The 19,150-nt window shown below is 40.9% G+C and overlaps 1 protein-coding gene across 10 annotated transcripts in view; it reads right to left on the bottom strand.

Annotated features, from left to right (window-relative positions):
* UTRN (utrophin) overlaps positions 1 to 19,150 on the bottom strand; it is a 569,920-nt gene that overhangs the window by 354,524 nt on the left and 196,246 nt on the right. For all 10 annotated transcript variants that reach the window (XM_075924350.1, XM_075924351.1, XM_075924354.1 and 7 more), the window contains 11 exons: positions 18,631 to 18,792; positions 18,213 to 18,341; positions 17,564 to 17,737; positions 16,787 to 16,942; positions 10,429 to 10,599; positions 4,259 to 4,438; positions 2,897 to 3,025; positions 2,594 to 2,764; positions 1,181 to 1,342; positions 558 to 695; positions 11 to 163 (listed from right to left, as the gene is read on the bottom strand). In XM_075924350.1, coding sequence (XP_075780465.1) covers positions 11 to 163; positions 558 to 695; positions 1,181 to 1,342; positions 2,594 to 2,764; positions 2,897 to 3,025; positions 4,259 to 4,438; positions 10,429 to 10,599; positions 16,787 to 16,942; positions 17,564 to 17,737; positions 18,213 to 18,341; positions 18,631 to 18,792 — 1,725 coding nt within the window. The remainder of the gene's footprint in view (positions 1 to 10; positions 164 to 557; positions 696 to 1,180; positions 1,343 to 2,593; positions 2,765 to 2,896; positions 3,026 to 4,258; positions 4,439 to 10,428; positions 10,600 to 16,786; positions 16,943 to 17,563; positions 17,738 to 18,212; positions 18,342 to 18,630; positions 18,793 to 19,150) is intronic.

Below are 19,150 nucleotides of genomic sequence, written 5' to 3'. Positions count from 1 at the left end.
CTGTATTTACCTGAAGTTTTGGTTCATCTTCCTCTTCATGCAGTCCTGACAGACGGTGCTCTGTCTCATTCAGCCAGTTCAATAGACTGTCCTGATCTCTCTTATATTGTGAAAACCCAGGTGACAGCTCTGCCACTTGCTTCCTTTGAAAAGACTTCAATTCCTATTGAAATACAAAAAGCATAAGGGAGACATAGCGGGAGAAAAATAAACTGGAGGGGTTGGATTTTACTTATTAATTATAAACCAAACTCAGATTCTGTTCAATGGGATGTGGCAATTAATTAATTAGAGAAATCTCTGATTATTTGAATAGCTCAAAGGACAGATTTAAAATTTCAAATAATCAAAACCACAGAAAAAACAAAACTATAATTTTGGGGGATATTTTTGTATTTGGGATTACTGAGGTTCATTTAGCCTTTTCATTTCCCATTGCATGAACACTAAATATCCTGAAAGTTTTCATCCCCCAAATCATGCTATTAAGTAGTCACCAGAAGTCCACTAGGCACACTGCATCAGAGGTCAGTCATGTTATAACTATGAAGTCATACCTTTACATTGTTGTGCCTTGTCTGCAGAAGCAATAGCTGCAAGCGGATCTTTTCCCTCTTGTTGTCCTCCATGGGCTGCTGTAACAGTCGTTCACCTCTCTGTAAAACCTCCTCAATCTGGGCTCTCTCTTCATCCATCTAAAATTATAACAGCTTATGGTCATTTACAGGGAGTCCATTTAGATATTTTAAATAGACATGTTTAGTGCCTGAATGCTAACAAAATGAATATTTCAGTACGGTTAAGCTATCAGTACTGGAATCACTGTCATCCAAAATAAACTGGAGATGAGAAATTCCAACTCTTCATGACCATCAAAGATTAAAGGACAGATGAAGCCATTATTAAAATAGAATGAAACAGGATAGGGAGTTCTCACTGCACCAGCCAAAGAGGAGGTGCACAGCTTATCCACATCTGGAAACAGATCCACACCTCATGCCCTTATTCTGCCCCAGCCACTCTACTCTGATTTCAAACGGTTTTCAGTACAATTGTGGCAGTATACATTCATTGAGATATCAAAATTTCATTTTCACAGAAGTCAGTAAAAACAAACTGTTGAAATACAGACACACAGAAGAGCTGATCAAACTACTTAATTTATCCATTGCTCACAAACCTTTTCATCTTCATCACTCGATGCCATGTGCTTTTCCACAACTTTTAGCATGTTTTGTAAATCACTCTCAAATTTGTCAAGGTCGGCAGAAGCCACTGCAGGTTCCTGGAGTTCTGGCTCAACAGGAACTTTATAAGGCAAGGGTTCCTGACCAATGAGTATCTGTAGGACAAAAGCAAAACAAACAAAAAAAGCACACAACTTAAAGGTTCAATCCTGGAAATACTGAAGTAATGTCTATAAACATGACTCTCTGTGTAAGAAGTTAGCAGTATGCAGGGCCATCCCTAGGAGGATGAGGGGCCCTGGACAAGTGACCATGTACAGACCCCCCCTTAAAATTTATACAGATGAAATCTGCTGGGGGGAGCAGTCACCAATGCTGGTGTGTGAGGGATGATGGAGTCACAGGTTGGCACGTGTGCTAGAGGCAAAGAGGCTCCCCTATGCTGGCATGTTCCAGCAGTGCTGGGTGATTGGTTGCCACTGTGATGGCAGAAGCCAGCAGGGTGGACTGGGGTCACTGCTGCTAAAGCCTGGAACTGAGTCTGTCACCCCATTCTCCACCCTTAGCCAACCAAGACAAACAAACAGTATTGTTAACCCCAGGACTCAAAAAATAATGATTGAGGTTTCCCAAAATTCATGAGAGTTTTGAAAATGATTAATTTTGAGTCTTTTCATTTGTTCTCTGATATCTGAGCCTTTAAGGCTCATAATTTCAAGCTGTTTTCCACAGCCGAAAGGGCAAGAAGCTTAGCTTTCATTAAAAAGGAAAAGTGAGATTCTCATAACACACATAGCCATGACAGAAAAATACCAAGATGGGACTTGTCATGAAATTGCAGAAGTTGCCTTGCTACAATAACTACAGATAGCTAGCCAGAATGCTGGTACATGCCAGAGAGTTTCAGCCAATACATTTCCACCTAAAGGCATCTGTTCTTTGGCCTCTCACGGAGACTAACAATCATGTCAACATGCAGATTTACTTTCCAGTCTAGATAAATGACTATTGGACAACAGGCTTGTGCCACTTAAGAACATGTGAAAAATCGGGAGAATGGGTAACAAGTGCCTATATAAAAAATGTCCCAACTATCAGGACTGTCCCTATAAACTCGTGATATTTGGTTACCCTACTGCCACTACACCTTTCACCTACAATCCAATTCAGAATTCATACCCTGCTGATTAACCATACACACCTAGCACTTATTGAATCTATTAATTTTCATAAAGAGATTTATTTACATAGATAAAAAGTATCTTTGTATATTAAAATGAAATTATGCCTATGAAGCTATTATTAGTAGTAATTTGTACGTACACACACACACACACACACACACACTATTCAAATATTTTTTGTAATTCACAAAACCAGGAAGTTGTTGTCTCTTTCTTGCTCACCTTAGCACTTTTGATGTGCTGTGATACCTTATCAAAGTTCCGGTTCAGTTCAGACAGCTTAGGTTCAACAAGTTCACGGCACGGCACGCCACGACTGTTCATTAAGATAACGGCCTGGTCCCGCACGTTATCCACTCGGAGACTCACATCATCCAATTCTGATGTTAAACGCTAAGAAGCAAAAGCAGCAGAAAGTTACTGAGCAGAAAAGAAAAATCAACCAGAGAAGTTAGCTCAATTTTACATGGAATCCATAAGAGCTGTTATTTTATAACTCCCTGTTTTAAAGTTTAAGTTTTCAACCTTCACTGTTTTTTCCTTTTTGCTTGCTGGCTTTTTCTCAGTCTCATCCAGCAGGGCTTCAGCTTGATACAGCCAAGTACTTATGTGGGCAACATTCTCATCAAAGATCTCCAGCTGGTTCTGGTGATTCTGGAAAGGGAAGCAAAAAATATATCCAAGAAAGAAACACAAACATATTTTAAATAGTCCAGGTAGGTAAAATCCAATGAAATATTAAAATGATAGACACTTTCAGAAGAAAAACACTGAACGTTTTATAAGCACTTTTCACTTTCAATCAACTTTATAAACATTAAACAATAAATCTACCTGATGAGGTAAGTTAGTGTCCTTGTTTTACAGGCAAGGTAAGTAAGGAGTAAGTAAGGCAAGTAAGGTAAATAAGGGGTTTTGCTAAAGGCCACAGAATTCTGTCACAGAAGCGGGTTTAGAATTCACTAATTCCTGTTTTATAACATCACAGTTTCATCACTAGTCCACCCTGACTATCGGAAAGTGGTAAATTATTGCATTTTCTCTCCCTGTAGCTGTGTAAGAGACCTGTAGCTGTGTAAGGGAAAGTCACAGACTCTACAGGAGAAGTACTGAAATGGACTATACCCAGAGCGCTGTCAGATTCACAAAATAAACACCCAACAAAAGCAGAGCATTTCCTTTCATCTCTATCAATTATAGTCAGGGCTCGACAAATAATGCAATCTACTCGCGCGTGGCGAGTAGATTGCAACCCGGAAGAGCCAGGTTCGGGCGATCTGCGTATGCACAGATCGCCAGACAGCACGGCTGGCGAGCAGGGCTCGCCGCAGTTCAGTGAGCCCTGATTATAGTAATCAACCTATAACAATAGTAGACAGAAGTGTAATTTTTTGAAGTTTAAGCTTTCAGCATTTGGTGTGGTTTTGATATTTTGTTGCCATTGATGTGATTCCTATACTCTGATTAATCTCATCTAATCTGCATTTATCCCTTTACAGAAAAAAGCCATTCAATGAATACACTAGGGAACCAAATAGGATTTCTCTTTGAATGTAAGAATTTAACTATTAGCAGTTTCACTGCCAGTATTGTGTTTTTGTATTTTTTTAATTTTTCATTCAAAATGTTGGGGGTGTCATGGGAGGCCAACCTCTGTCAGATAATCTGAAACACACACCACCTCACAACAATTAAACAGCTTCCTCATTTCACATATCTGCATAACGTCTGCATAGCAAGCGGGCTACCAAAAATCTATTCCCCACTTTTAAGTCAATGGGTGTAGTGGAAGTTTTACTGTCAAAGTAGGAAAAAAAAACCTAACAAGTGTAAATGCTTCCCAAGAGAAGGGAGGGAGTATGCACAAAATATTTACAAACAATTTACCAACAAGGTGTTGCACCAGTCTTCAGTCCAGGTCCGAACTCTACTCCAGCCAGCATTAAGAACACAGAGCTTCTCTTCTAGGGAATTCTCACTGCCTTCCACCAAGGTCTGGAGCGCTGCACTGCTCTCTGTGATGGTGTCCAGATCAACTTTCCTTCTCTCCAGCTCTCTCAGTACATTCTAAAACAAGAGAAATATTTAATACAGATTGAACCTCTCTAGTCTGGCAACAATCATTGTCCAGAATGCTTTTACTTAGCCTACTGTCCAATTACGGCTGTGGCAAAGTTTCCAGCTTTTCCATAAAATTTGTTTACAGCCATCAGCCCTGGCTCTCATTGTTGTGTGCTGTTGTTTAACTCTAATTTACCCCATATGTCCTCTAAGAGCCCAGTAAGTAGTGGAAGTGTTGGTAATGCTGCTAGACAATATTGACCTCCCGTAGTCTGGCAAATTCTCTGGTTCAGCACTAGTAAAGTCCTGAGGGTGCCGGACTAAAGAATTTCAACAACCTGTGGATCATAAAAGCAAGCAGACAGTTATAGTACATGGTTTTGGGGGGAGGGAGAGGGTTTAACAAGTTATTGCTTTTCACCTAAGAAAGGGTGTACACTCTGAATGCACTTTTCCCACTTTATGAATTCATCAAAAATGAATCTTGAATAACTATTTTAAGTGAGTATTACCTAAGTCTTAACTACAGTTCATTTACACTGCATGCTGCCAACCAATACAACACAAGAGGTGAATTTAAGAATTCTTTTCACACTATAAAGCCTCACAGAATGAGTTTTGCACACACACACACTCAGCATTGACCTACTTCTGCTCCTACTGAAAGGAACGTTTACTACTGATTTTAGCGGGAGGAGGGTTAGATCAATCCAGAATGCTTCCGAAAATCCCTGCCTTCTTATGATAAATACCATTATCACTTTTCATATGTTGTTATATTACTGCAATACCTCTATAACAGGGGTGTCCAAACTTTTTTCAAAGAGGGCCAGATTTGATGAAGTGAACATGCGTGAGGGCCGACCATTTTGCCTGACATTCTTTGAACCATTAAAATTAAATGCAAATTAACTATTTTATACAAAGTTTATTGCAAACGGCATACTTTTCATTTCGTCACATGGATGACAAATCTAAACAGGTGTTAAATCACTCTGCCTTTCATATCTGAAGGCTAGATGAAAAAAAAATCCAGGAAGCTGAAATATATGTCAGGAACATTGTAAAGTACATTACATATTATTGGTAATAAAGGTTGTCTGTCAACTTTTAAGTTCAAAAAATATGAACAGGAACATAACACCAAGTATACATGTTGTGTCCAAATATATTTATAACTGATTTAGACCAACTGACATTAACTGAGATTTTACAATGTATTCATCTCAATACATATGGATTCGTTGGGGGCCATAAAAGATAGATATTGCCAAATTACCTGGGGGGCCGTATTAAACCGGAACAAGGGCCGCAATTGGCCCGCGGGCCGGACTTTGGACATGCCTGCTCTATAACTATATGTGCACATATACCACAGACAGGACTATTTCAATTAGGTGTTTATATCTTCCTTCAACAACTTAAAAGTCTTTTTTATTATCTTGTTTTTCATCATGACATGTTTAAATACACTTCAGTGTGTTAAATATATTATTAGAGACAGGGGAAGAGAATTCCCACAATATCAGCTTTGAGCTCTCTCAATAATACAAGATTTCAATAATACAATTTATTACCTAAAAACAAATAAATGGATACCACGAAGGAAGGAAAACTGTACAGTTCAAACTCTCATCATGTAGGGCCACTGATCACTAACATACTTGATCTGATTATTTACAAAGCTCCCTGATTTACATAACTATAGAATCATAAAAATGTAGAGCACCTCAAGAGAGGCAACCAACTCCAGCTCCCAGCACTGAGGCAGCACCAACGAAACTTAGACCATTTCTGAATGGTGTTGTCCAAACTACTCTTAAAAATCTCCACAATGTCCCTTGGAAGCCTAACCCAGCAATTAACTACTCTTCTAGATAGAAAGCTTTCCTTTCTTTTCTCTCCTCCCCCACTCCCACCCCTTTTCTCAGAATTAAACATGCTCAGTTTTTCAATCTTTCCTCATAGGTCAGATTTTCTAAACTTTCTGGCAACGTCTACACTGGCATGATTTTGCGCAAATACTTTTAACGCAAGAGTTTTTGCGTTAAAGTATTTGAGCAAGAGAGTGTCTACACTGGCATGTGCCTTTGCGCAAGAGATGTGCTTTTGCTCAAAAGCATCCATGCCAATGTAGACACTCTCTTGTGCAAGAAAGCTCTGATGGCCATTTTCTTGATGGCAAGAAATTAACGCAAGAAAGTTGCCCTGTCTACACTGGCCTTTTGCGCAAGAACAGTTGCGCAAGAGGGCTTATCCCTGAGTAGGAGTGTCAGAGTATTTGCACAAGAAGCACTGATTTCCTACACAAGTGTTCTTGCGCAAGTACTCGAGGCCAGTGTAAACAGGTGGCAAGATTTGCCAATGTAGACACAGCCTCTTTCATTTTTTCTCTTCTCTGGGCTCTCTTCAGCATGTCCAACTCTTTCTACATCTATATAAAAAAGATTATCCTGCAGGATGACAGAGCCCCACAACCCCAAACCTCTCAGCCACTCTGCTCCTACTTTCCTCCCTCCTCCCCACTCCTATCCCAGCAAGGATCAGAAACCTATGGCTTACCTTACTGAAGGTAAGCTGCTGTTGCAGAGCTGGGGCCAGGACGAACTGTACCTCTGGCAGCCCCCACATGGCGGGTGGCAGCCGGAATTTTAAATTGTGCTGCTTCGACAGCGCAAGGGGTGGGGGTGAGGCCCACTGTAGTGAGGCTCTGCAGGAGAGGTCCACTGCACGGCTCCTCCCTCCCCCCCTCCCCCGGGGCATCTTACTTTAAAACTCCGGCAGCCACTACATGGCAGCCAGCTGCTGGAGTTTTAAATTGCTGTCATCCAACCTGAGCCTCATCCCTCTCGCTCCTGGCAGCTGAAGGGAGGGGGGGGTGAGGGACAGATGGGGCTGCAGCAGCAGTGGAACAGGGGCCAGTGAGCCATGAGGTCTCTCCCCTAACACGGGGGGGGGGGGGGGGGAAGAGGGTGCAAAGCCATGAGGTCTCCTCCCTCGTGGGGAAGGGGGGACAGAGCCGCATACCCTGCCCTCTCACAGCTGAACGGACAGAGATGGGCCAGCCAACATGCCCTCTCCCCTTCTGACCGGAAGGAGAGAGCCAGGCCAACCTCAGCCTGGCCCGACTCCCCAGCAGCCAGAGAGGGGAGAGCCACAGATAGCCTGGATTTGGGGGGGCCCAGTGGCCAGGGAGACAGGACAGGATAGGACTGCCACGCTTCGGCCTGGCCCTCCCCGGTGGCAGGGAGGCAGCTGCATACCCCCAGAGAGGGGGGGTTAGCAAGTGTAGCGAGCAGAGGGTACCACCAACTAGTCTTTCCTAAAAGAACTTTCCCAGAACTTGGCTCAGTACATCTGCGCATCACATTTTAGGCTCATATTCAATATGTGATCCACTGAAACATCCATATCCTTTTCACCAGTACTGACTAGCAAGCTATTCCACATATTGTATTTGTGCATTTGATTTCTCCTTCCAAACTAATTGGTGTTCATCTTTATGAAATTTCATCTTATTTCAGACCAATTTTCCACTTTGCCCAGGACCTTTTGAATGCTAATCATGTTCTCCCAAGTACTTGCAACCCATCTCACCTGTGTCATCTAAAATTTTTATATTATACTCTCCATTCCATTACCAAATGCAAATATTAACTAATAGTTGACCTCAGACTGACCTTTATGGGATTCCCACTACTTACAAGTTTGACAGTGAGCCACTGACTATTGTCTTTTAGTCAGTTGTGCAGCCACCTCATAGTAATTTCATCTAGAGCATATTGCCCACATTTGTTGTGGGAATGTCATGTGGAACAGCATCAAAACCCTTATTAAAATCAAGATCTTACATCTACTGCTTCCCTACATCCATCAGGCCAGTAAACCTAGCCAAGGATGAAATTAGGTTAGTTTGGCATGATTTGTCATGACAAGTACATTTTGGCTATTTATTATAACCCTAATATCCTCAAGGGGTTTATAAATGTAGTGTTCTAGTACCTTTCCATATAGATTGTACTAGAAGATTTATCTAGTGTTGCCTAGATCCTTAACTCAGTTAATTTTGGGGGAGGGGGGTGGAAAATGAAACGAAAACGTACATGCTTCATTTAACTCACTGCTCTAGGGTGGGGCTAGGGATGAGGGGTTCAATATGCAGGCTACCTTGGGGACATAGGATGGTCCCAGCCTTCTCCCACTGTAGCAGCTTGAGACCAGGTGAGAAATGTCTCTCCATAGCTGCTGCAGCTCTAGCAAGTAGAGCCAGGGAGAAGCGCTTGTCTCCTAGCTGGGGCAGATCCAGGTTTGTCTGTCCCCTGTGCGCCCAAGTCAAGAGTGATGAATGCAGCAAACCTTACCCTTTTTCCCTGATGAAGGGGAACAGCCAGCAACATTCCTGTACAAATTGGGGGAGAGGGGTCCAGCTCCCCAAAGAGTGCTTGGGGGATGGGAGGTTTGAGGTCTGGGGCAGTCCCAGACCAGGTGGAACCCCAGCCAGCCCATTTCACCTGCCTGGTTATTCTGTCTCTTTTCCATATGGGTTTGAGAGACACAATCCCATCCTAAGGACATCCTGTTTTCCTGACATAACCAAACTTGGTTTAAGTCGGGGTGGGCCCACCCCTGGTATAATTTATGATAAGAGGAAACTGCATACCAAATTTTCTGTCCCTATCTCTTACCATTTAGGAGAAATTCTAGACAGTCTCATGAACAGACAGACAAACGCTCTCAAATATAGGGTAGATACTTCATTACGTTACTGCCCCCCTCCCTCCCCCTCCCCCTCCCCCTCTCTCCCTCTCACACACACACACACACACACACACACACACACACTTTGAGACACTCAGACTCCCTTCAGTCCATTAGGTGAATAATTAGGTATTGATTAACCTCAATGTTCTCTAATTACATCAACAAATAATGAAACACAAATAGGCAATTAAATTAGAAAAATGTGTTGAGTTAATGGAAAACTTGACTGCTGAATAACTACTGCATCAGATACAAGATTGTAATCTTATCAGTGCAATGTAGCAGTTTGTGATAAAATAGGGAGCCTTAAATTATTACTTAAATACATTTTCATATATCAGCATGATACAATATATCCTTTAATTTAGAATAAATTAAGCTTGTCAGAAATATGTTTTCTGGTTTATCACTGAAATCCCAGAACCCGAAGCTTTTTGACAAATTCTAAACTTGTTCAGTTTTTCCAACAAAAATTCAACAAAAAGCAGACAAAAATCCCTTTCCATCAAAAGCCCAATTTTTCATGTACTACAGTTGTCATGGAAAATTTCTGACCACACCTGCTGCTGTGATAGAATATTGGTTTGATATGATTAAAAATTATGTAGGAGACTATAAGTTAGACATAATTAAACAGCTATTCCTTAACATGTTTAGTATCGTAATGTCATTCATGACAAATAAATAGCTCACAGTTTATTAAGATACTTGTGATATCTACAGATTCAATTCTGCAAGATGTTGTGTACACTCAACTCCAGTAAAAACTCAGCATCTAACAGGCTTGGGAATAAATGTGGAAGACTCCAAATTCTTAGTTATTCCCACGTAGAGTCACCACAGTGTTAACACAAATAGTAATTAATCTAGGAATTATAATTAGGGCAGTAAATTAATCATGGTCAACTCAAGCAATTACTCAAAGCAAATTAACTTGATTTAAAAATGAATCATGATTAATCAAAATTTAAATTACAATTTAAACAAGTATTGTTGAGCAATTATAAAATATTGTAGATACTGATATACATATTGAGTTATATTACAATATAGAATATTGTAAGATACATGAAATAGTATTTTTCATCATTCAAGTAAAACAATATATTTGAAAACATAGAAAACACCAAAAATAGTTAAATAAGTGGTATTCTATCAACAGTGTGATTAAAATTGCAATCCGTTGTGATTGTTTCCATCATTTGACAGTCCTAATTTTAATACAGCTTACTTACTTTAGCCCAGGCAATTTCTGTATCCAGATCAGCAAGTAAACTCTCTGAAGTGGACTTCTGTACTAATTCAGTCTCAGTAGTGGCTAGCCACTCTGACAAAGATGCAGTCTCTTTCTTCATTTTGCATGCCAGCTGCAATGCACGTTCCAGGTCTTGCTTCCCTTCAGTCACCTGCAGAAATAAACCAGCAATTAAAATTCACTTTAACACATAAAATCATGGCATTGTAAAGTTGTCTTGTATTTCAAAGTGCCCTGAAAAGAATATTAAGTTGTTTACAACTATTATATATCTTATTATAAATAACAAAATAAATAATTTCCTCCCATTAATTTATCAACAGTTGAAACTGCATTATATACTTACAAAAAGAACAGAATTAAAGAAATAGGCATGTCACTTTTTTTACAGCTATTAACTGACAAATGTAACAATTATGTAATCACTCACAGACTAAAGCATAAAGGCAAATGAGCTTAAATGTAATTGTTATTATGAAATGGAACATTCTGTTTTGTTTATAATCCTGAATGCAAATGTTATCTCAAAGTATTTTACATTCACTAATGTCTAGTTCCGCTCTGAAAAGGAACTTTGTAAAAGTGACATTGGGGATTCCATATTAACGTCATTGAAGTGGCTTCTACTTTAAAAGGAGTGAGTATACAAATAGTATTTTTGCCCAACTCAACCATGGGTATGAGAGAACCAACATGGAATCTTTCATTCTTGTTCATCATCAGTAATAAAGATCTGCAGAAAAACCTTTTCAACTTCACGCATCAAAAAAAGAATTATTATTGCCTTCAAAGAAACTGCACCTATGGGACTAACTACTACTTTCTCAACAATCTTGTTGATGATGCATAAGAAATATAATGCAACTCCCTATGAACTAGCTGGGTCAGTTCTATAGGACTAACAAAAGCATTCAACAAATGTTGGTATTTAAATTAACAGACATTCCTCCTATTACAATGAGGGAACAGATTTGTTGCGTAAAGTTATGCCATTATTCATTATTACTTTTCAGAGTAGAACCATACTTTAACATGAGGCAGAAAGAGAGTTTAAATCTTTTTAGAATACCAGCCAGATACCACGAATTTACTAACCAATTAGATTTTGGATAATAAAAAAGCAATTAGATTGTTTAAAATAAACATGTCAAAGACAATCCTAAGGTCCAGGCAGTAATTATAGCAGGAGGCTTTAAGCTGTCAAAAATGGTCATATTTGCCTCCTTAAGACAGTTGTGATATATATTACATATTTGACATATTATAGATGACATATGCTTTCCCCACACCATTTTTATGTAGGGAGAAATATTTGTTATTTAGGTCAAAGTGGAAGAAGATAAAGGTATTAATTACTATAACAAAAATACTTACAATTAGGTTAGAAGGGTGAGATTGCATAATAAAAACATCCTAACTTGTCCAGATAAGTCCAGATTGCAACATTAGTATGCAATTATATTGCCAAAAATGTATTAAGAACCTCAACAATAAAGATTTCTTAATTTATATTTGAACTGGTAATCCTATTATATTACTCAAAGAAGTACATCCTCAGAAGTACTGAAAATGAAAATGTCTAGCCTATAGTTTAAAATCTTTTTACTAAATGGTTTTTGAATGCTGTAAGTAACTCTGCTCTTCTAATAGGCTGCCACTGATTTTCTACATATGTGCATAACTACCAGTTAATGAACATGTCTCAGTGGGATCTTTTTTCTCTGAATAGCTTCCACTTCAGAGTAATAAACTATTGGGAGCAATTTGGCCACATACCATAACCTCAGATGAAGAATGCCCACATTCTGCTTCCTTTTGGGTTTTATGTGTTAGCTAAAAGTAGAAGACGTATTTTCTACTCTCTTCTTTATTAAATGTTTTTCTTTAGACTAGGCACATACATTATTCCATGACTGAAGCAAAACTCTGAATCAATATCTAATGTAGTTCTTAATGTCATTAACGCTGTTAATTTGCACTTAGTCTTAAAATATTAGGGAGAAAAGATGTGTGAGGTAATATCTTTTAATGGACCGACTTCTGTTGGCCACAGACAAGCTTTCAAATGACACAGAGCAGCAGAAGAGTTCTATTAGTTCTATCAGTAGAAGCTATTACCTCATCCACCTTGTGTCTCCACTACTGCTACTTGAAAAACGAGTATAGTCCCTGTGGGACTAATGCTACTTGTATTTCCTAAATTTTTCATTTTAATCCTATAATGAAGGCAAAGCTCATCAAATGGATTAAGACTAGCATCTATCTGTTAAATCATTTCTAGTGACCCAAATGCCCATAAGAAGATCAAGTAAGAAATCATAGAAGTGTCTTAAATGGAGTTAAAAAATTATTGATGAATACACCGTGTTTTAGGATTTCAAACTACAGGGTGCTTAAAAGGCGTATGCTATAAGCCTGCCCGAAGGCAACCCAGACATACAGCTAAGAACAGAAATGACCTCACTTTGAAGAGGAACAAAAAATCACCACTTAATATCAAGTTATGATAGTAAGGAGGAACAGGATCAGTTCTATCATTCTATTCAAGTGGGAGATTTTTTTAAGGAGGACTAGAACAAACCAAAAACAAAACTTCGGTGATCATACTGCAATTGCATAGAATCATAGAACCATAGAGCTGGAAAAGACCTCAGAAGGTCATCAAGTCCAGCCCCCTGCTCTAGGCAGGACCAATCCCAACTAAATCAACCCAGCCAGGGCTGTCAAGCCAAGACTTAAACAGAGCTAGGGATGGAGACTCCACTACTTCCCTAGGTAACCCATTCCAGTGCTTCACCACTCTCCTAGTGAAATAGTTTTTCCCAATATCCAACCTGGACCTCTCCCACCACAACTTGAGACCATTGCTCCTTGTTCTGCCATCTGTCACTACTGAGAACAGCCTTTCTCCATCCTCTTTGGAACCTCCCTTCAGGAAGTGAAGGCTGCTATCAAAGCCCCCCTCACTCTTCGCTTCTGCAGACTAAACAGACCCAACTCCCTCAGCCTCCTCTCATAGGTCATATGCTCCAGCCCCCCTAATCATTTTGGTTGCCCTCCGCTGCACCCTCTCCAGTGCGTCCACATCCTTTTTGTAGTGGGGGGCCCAGAACTGGACACAATATTCCAGATGTGGCCTCACCAGAGCCGAATAAAGGGGAATAATGAAATCTCTGGACCTGCTGGCAATGCTCCTCTTAATGCAGCCTAATATGCCATTAGCCTTCTTGGCTACAACGGCACAGTGTTGACTCTCATCCAGCTTCTCATCCACTAACCCCCAGGTCCTTTTCTGCAGAACTACTACTTAGCTGGTTGGTCCCCAGCCTGTAATAATGCTTGAGATTCTTCCATCCCAAGTGCAGGACTCTACACTTGTCCTTGTTGAACCTCATTAGATTTCTTGTGTCCCAATCCTTCAATTTGTCTAAGTCACTCTGGACCCTCTCTCTGCCTTCAAGTGTATCTACCTCTCCCCCTAGCTTAGTGTCATCTGCAAACTTGCTGAGGGTGCAATCCATTCCCCTCATCCAGGTCATTAATAAAGATATTGAACAAAAACGGTCCTAGAACCGAACCTTGGGGCACTCCGCTAGAAACCGACCGCCATCCTGACATCGAGCCGTTGATCACTACCCACTGGGCCTGGCCCTCTAGCCAGCTTTCTATCCATCTTACCGTCCATTTATCCAATCCACATTCCGTTAAGAATATTGTCAAGAATATTGTAGGAGACCGTATCAAAAGCCTTGCTAAAGTCAAGGTATATCACATCCACTGACTTACCCATGTCCATAGAGCCATTTACCTCATCATAGAAGCTAATCAGATTGGTCAGGCACGACTTGCCCTTTGTGAATCCATGCTGACTATTCCTAATCACTTTCCTCTCTTCCTCAAAATAGATTCTTTAAGGATCCCTTCCATGATTTTTCCAGGAACTGAGGTAAGACTGACAGGCCTATAGTTCCCTGGATCGTCCTGTGGAAGCAGGACTAAGGGAAAGGGGATTTGGGTGGCCATTTCAGGGTTTGTCGGTAGCAGAGCAAGAGTCTGGGTCACTCTGACTCCTGCTAACGCGAGAGCCAGAAGAGACGCTGTGTTCACCTTTCTGCCTCTCTCACATTGGTAAGAGTGGAATGCTTACCTCAGTGATAACCTTGAGATAAGACAGTGTCCGATGGGAACTGAATGGGCAGGGAAGTAATTGTTTAATGTTATATGTAACAGAAAGGTATATATATTGGCTTTTAATTGTTTTGTATTTGAAGATCCGCTTATGGATGTCTTCCCTTGCAATATTGCTCGAATAAACTGCCTCTGGCTACTTGTTGCTTAAACACAACGCAGAGTGAAGGCTTGTTTTCTTCCACAGTCCTCCTTCCCTTTTTTGAACATGGGCTACATTTGCCTTTTTCCAATAATCTAGTATCTCTCCAGATCTCCACGATTTTCCAAAGATTATGGCCAAAGACTCCTCAATGACATCTTCCAACTCCCTCAGTAACTTCGGATGCATTAAGTCTGGACCCATGGATTTGTGTACGTTTAGCTTTTCTAAATAGTTCCTAACCTGTTCTTTATCCACCACGGGCTGTCCATCTTCATCCCATCTTGTGTCACTCATTTATATTTAAACTCTAATCTTGCAACTCATTATAAATGGGTTCAGCAGTTTGTCTGCACGCTGTCAATACATAGACTCTCAGGTCATGTCTAGACTGCAAGCCTCTTTCGAAAGATACTTTCGAAAGAGCCTCTTTCGAAAGAGAGCATCTAGACTGCACACGGAACTTTCGAAAGAGCAAGCCGCTTTTTCGAAAGAAAGCACCCAGTGAGTCTGGATGCTCTCTTTCGAAGAAGCCCTATTTACATTCAAGAACGCCTTCTTTCGAAAGAAGGACTTTCGAAAGAAGGCGTTCTTCCTCGTGAAATGTGGTTTACTGCCTTCGAAAGAAAAGCCGCGTTCTTTCGATTTAATTTCGAAAGAACGCGGCTGCAGTCTAGATGCAGGTGAAGTTTTTTCAGAAAAAGGCTACTTTTCCCGAAAAAACCCCTGAGTCTGGACACAGCCTCAGACTTTATGGCCAGAAGGGACCATCATGATAATCTAGTTTGACCTCCTATACATTGCAGGATACAAAACCTTGGCTACTCCTCACTCTTGTCATGTATCCATAATATATGGCTGAGTTACTGAATTCCCTAAATCAAAGACTTACACAGAATCCACCACTTATACTAATTTAAATCTGCAAGTGAACTGTGCCCCTATGCTGCAGATGAAGGCAAAAAACAAAAACAAAACTGTTTTTGACAATCTGACCTGGGAGAAAATTCCTTCCTGACGCACAACACCATTACTTTGGAATAACTGATGTCATTCCAAGATAAAGAGCAAGTCTACACAGCAAGCCGTTATTTTGAAATAATGTCTATCTGGGGGACTTCTTACTCTGACTCCTGTAACCCTCATTTCACAAGGAGTAAGGGAAGTCAAAGGAAGAGTGTTCTTCCTTCAACTTCCTACTGTGTAGACAGCGCCAAAAGCCAAATTAAGCTATTTTGACATCAGCTACACAATTGATGTAGCTGAACTTATATAGCTTAATTCAACTTTAGCCTTGCAGTGTAGACGTGCCCCAAGTTTTGGCAAGATACAATGGCCATCCAGGAAAGTATTTTCTGTAGTTACTCAGAGCCCTCCCCATCTAATGTCTAGTCTCTGACCGCTGCTACTAGCAGTTTCATCCTATTCACAAACTAATCAAGCTCAGCTTTGAAGCCAATTCGGTTTTCTGCTCCCATTAGAAGGCTGTTCCAGAACTTGACTCTTGTAATAGTTAGAAATCAGCATCTATTTCAAGCCTAAACTTGTTGATGATCAATTTATATCCAGTTGTTCTTGTGTCCACAATGGTGCTCAACTTAAATTACTCCTCTCCCTCCCTGGTGTTTATCCCACTAGTGTATTTAAAGGGAGTAACCTTCTTTTGGTTAGGCTAAACAGACCAAGGTCTTTGAGTCTTCTTCTGATAAGGTAGGTTTCTCCATTTCTCTGATCCTAGTAGCCTTTCTTTGCACCTATTCCGGTTTGAAATCATTTTTCTGAAATGTGGGAGGCCAGAATTGGACACAGCATTCCAGATGAGGTCTGTATTAACGCTTCCCTGTTGCTTACGGAAATGCAATACTAGGATGCAGGATGGGAGGAAATAGCCAGCTGCAGGAGCACAACCTTAATAAATCAAAACTTGCTACTGCTTTCACAGGAGTAAGACAGAAAAAGTGGGGAAAATGCTCTATATTATATGATATCTATTTGTCACTCTTCTTACCTGTGCACCCAGGTCATTATAAAGAAATTTTAGCGCTGTGAGTTGTTCATCCATTCCTTTGGGATTGTCTGTTTGCTGTTTCTGTACAATTTGCCTTCCTGTCTTGATTACAGTCTCCACCTCAAGCTTCACCTCACTTAGAGTTTTATACAGTTTCTGAAACCAGAGAAAAGTGCATTTTTAGCAACCACTGTAGAGTACAGGTTGAACCTCTGTGCTCCGGGACTCTCCGGTCCAGCAATGTCCATGGTCGATGTTTCTAGCCTAGATAGCCCCAGCACAGAGTTTGTTGGTGGCTGGAAGCAGAGCTGGGTGGCAGGGCAGCGGAGTCCACAGGGCACCAGAGCCCACAGACAGATGGACTAGGAAGCCAACGGGGCTGCCAGAGCCCACGGGGCAGGGCTGAGCAGGTGTGCAGCAGAGCTAACAGCCAGTGGGGCTTCCAGGATCTGCAGGGGGAGGACAGAGGGAGAGCACCAAGCCCACAGCCGGCAGGGCCAGGAAGGCGGGGCTACCTGCCCTGAGCCCCACAACCCCGGGAAACTCACAACTGGCAGGGCCATGAGTGCCGGCAGGCCTGGTGGGGCTGCGAGACCCCACAGGGCCATCGCTGGAGCTCCCAGAGCTATGGAGCCCACCAACCTTCCGCAGCCTGGGGGCCCAGGCAGCAGTGCCAGGTAGCTGGAGAGAGGAGCCTAGGGAAGAGGCTGGCACCCCCCACCTTTGCATCTTAAAAACATCAAGACTAGAAAAAATCCACCAATAAAAGTGCTTTACCATACACTTGTCCAAGTGACCCTGGATAACATCAGGGTCAGTATCCTTCACATCCAAAACATGGAGTTCTGCCTTTACACTATCCAGTATCCTCTTACAGTCCAACATGCGCTGCTCAAAATTAGCTGGTTTCTGGAAAAGTTGATACTTTGTAGATACCTCCCGGAGTTTCCTCTGTTTACAAGAGCACAAAAAAAGGATCATTTTAAATTAAATATCTGAGCTTTGAAGCAATGTTTAAGTCTTCTCCCTTCAGATTTCATTTAGGTTTTTATAACATAATTAAAACACTTCAATGAATGAGTATGCCATTTTCCCAGTGCAATTTAACAGCATTACATTATCCATCCTTAATTATCTTCTTCTACAGCACAACAGGCCTCAGAGTCTACAACACATACTTCCAAAGTAACCATTCCATTTAAACAAACCCCTTCTGGCTCTGTGCATTCCAGTCTGTGAAACGCACAGAATTTTTAATTTATTTGTCAACACTTCTGATGCTTTCAGTTCCCCATTTATACCATATAAATGCAGCCATCATTTATTTTTAAAATCTGGTTGACTGCACAAAATGATTTGCAGGTGGATAAAAGCTGTTTATGACTGAAAGCTGGCCAAGTCTCGGATCATGGCTGAGATTCTTTACCTGCAGGGCATCCAGCGGAGTTCCACCACGAGGAGACCTACATTCAGAGGAAGCCGAAGACAGTGACCGTGCATTTTTCTTGAGCTCCTCCAAGGTGGATTCATGGACTGCAATTTCTGCTTGAATTTTCTTCCAATATGTAAAAAGTAAGGGGAAGGGGTAAAATGATACAAAATCCTTAAGGCTTGTCAGATATCAAACAGCAAATCCACTTTGAAGAAATGATTTGTAAATGAGGTCTATGCCTGACTTTGCTGACTGATTGCTAGATTGGATGGCACTGGAACCATTACAGCAGCTATTCTAATGAATCCTCCCCACACAAACAAGAATATACTACTCTAGGGAGGTATTCTGTCATCAGACACAATCATCCACCTGAAAAACCTTATGCAGTGAAAAAGCTCAGCTGGAATACCTGGGCCTCCTGTGGCATTTGGAAGGCATCTATTCTATCCGTCAAATATGAGTTCAACTGTCTATCCAGCTCTGCTAAGTTTTCCTGCAAGACCTGCAGCATGTGCTCAGTTTCCCTCATGGTCCGAAGCTGCTGTTCCAAGGCTATTTGCCTGCTCACTGCCTACACGAGAAAGAGAGAATTATAAAGAGGAGTTGTTCAGCACAAATACTTTTTAGCTTTGTCTCAGAATATGAAAAATAAATTCACACACAAAATAGTTATGAAAAGGAACTCCACACAGCCCCAACTTTTGATCTGTGATTTATGCCAATAATTGAAAATAAAAAAAAGAGTAAAACAGCAGGGAAACTCGTATCTTGTGTTCTGAGTTATTAAGTCTTTTTTCCCCCCCTATCTCAGTAAGCAGAGGCAAAGTAGATTGTTAAAACAGCTGTGTTGCATAAATTGGACAGTACACAGGATATGGGGAGAGTTTGTAACATCCTTCAAAATATTTCTCCTGGACAAGTATGCAAAC

This window comes from Pelodiscus sinensis, chromosome 3 (genome assembly GCF_049634645.1).
Source record: "Pelodiscus sinensis isolate JC-2024 chromosome 3, ASM4963464v1, whole genome shotgun sequence".
Lineage (NCBI taxonomy): Eukaryota > Metazoa > Chordata > Testudines > Trionychidae > Pelodiscus > Pelodiscus sinensis.
This window is presented reverse-complemented; position numbering and strand designations above follow the sequence as displayed.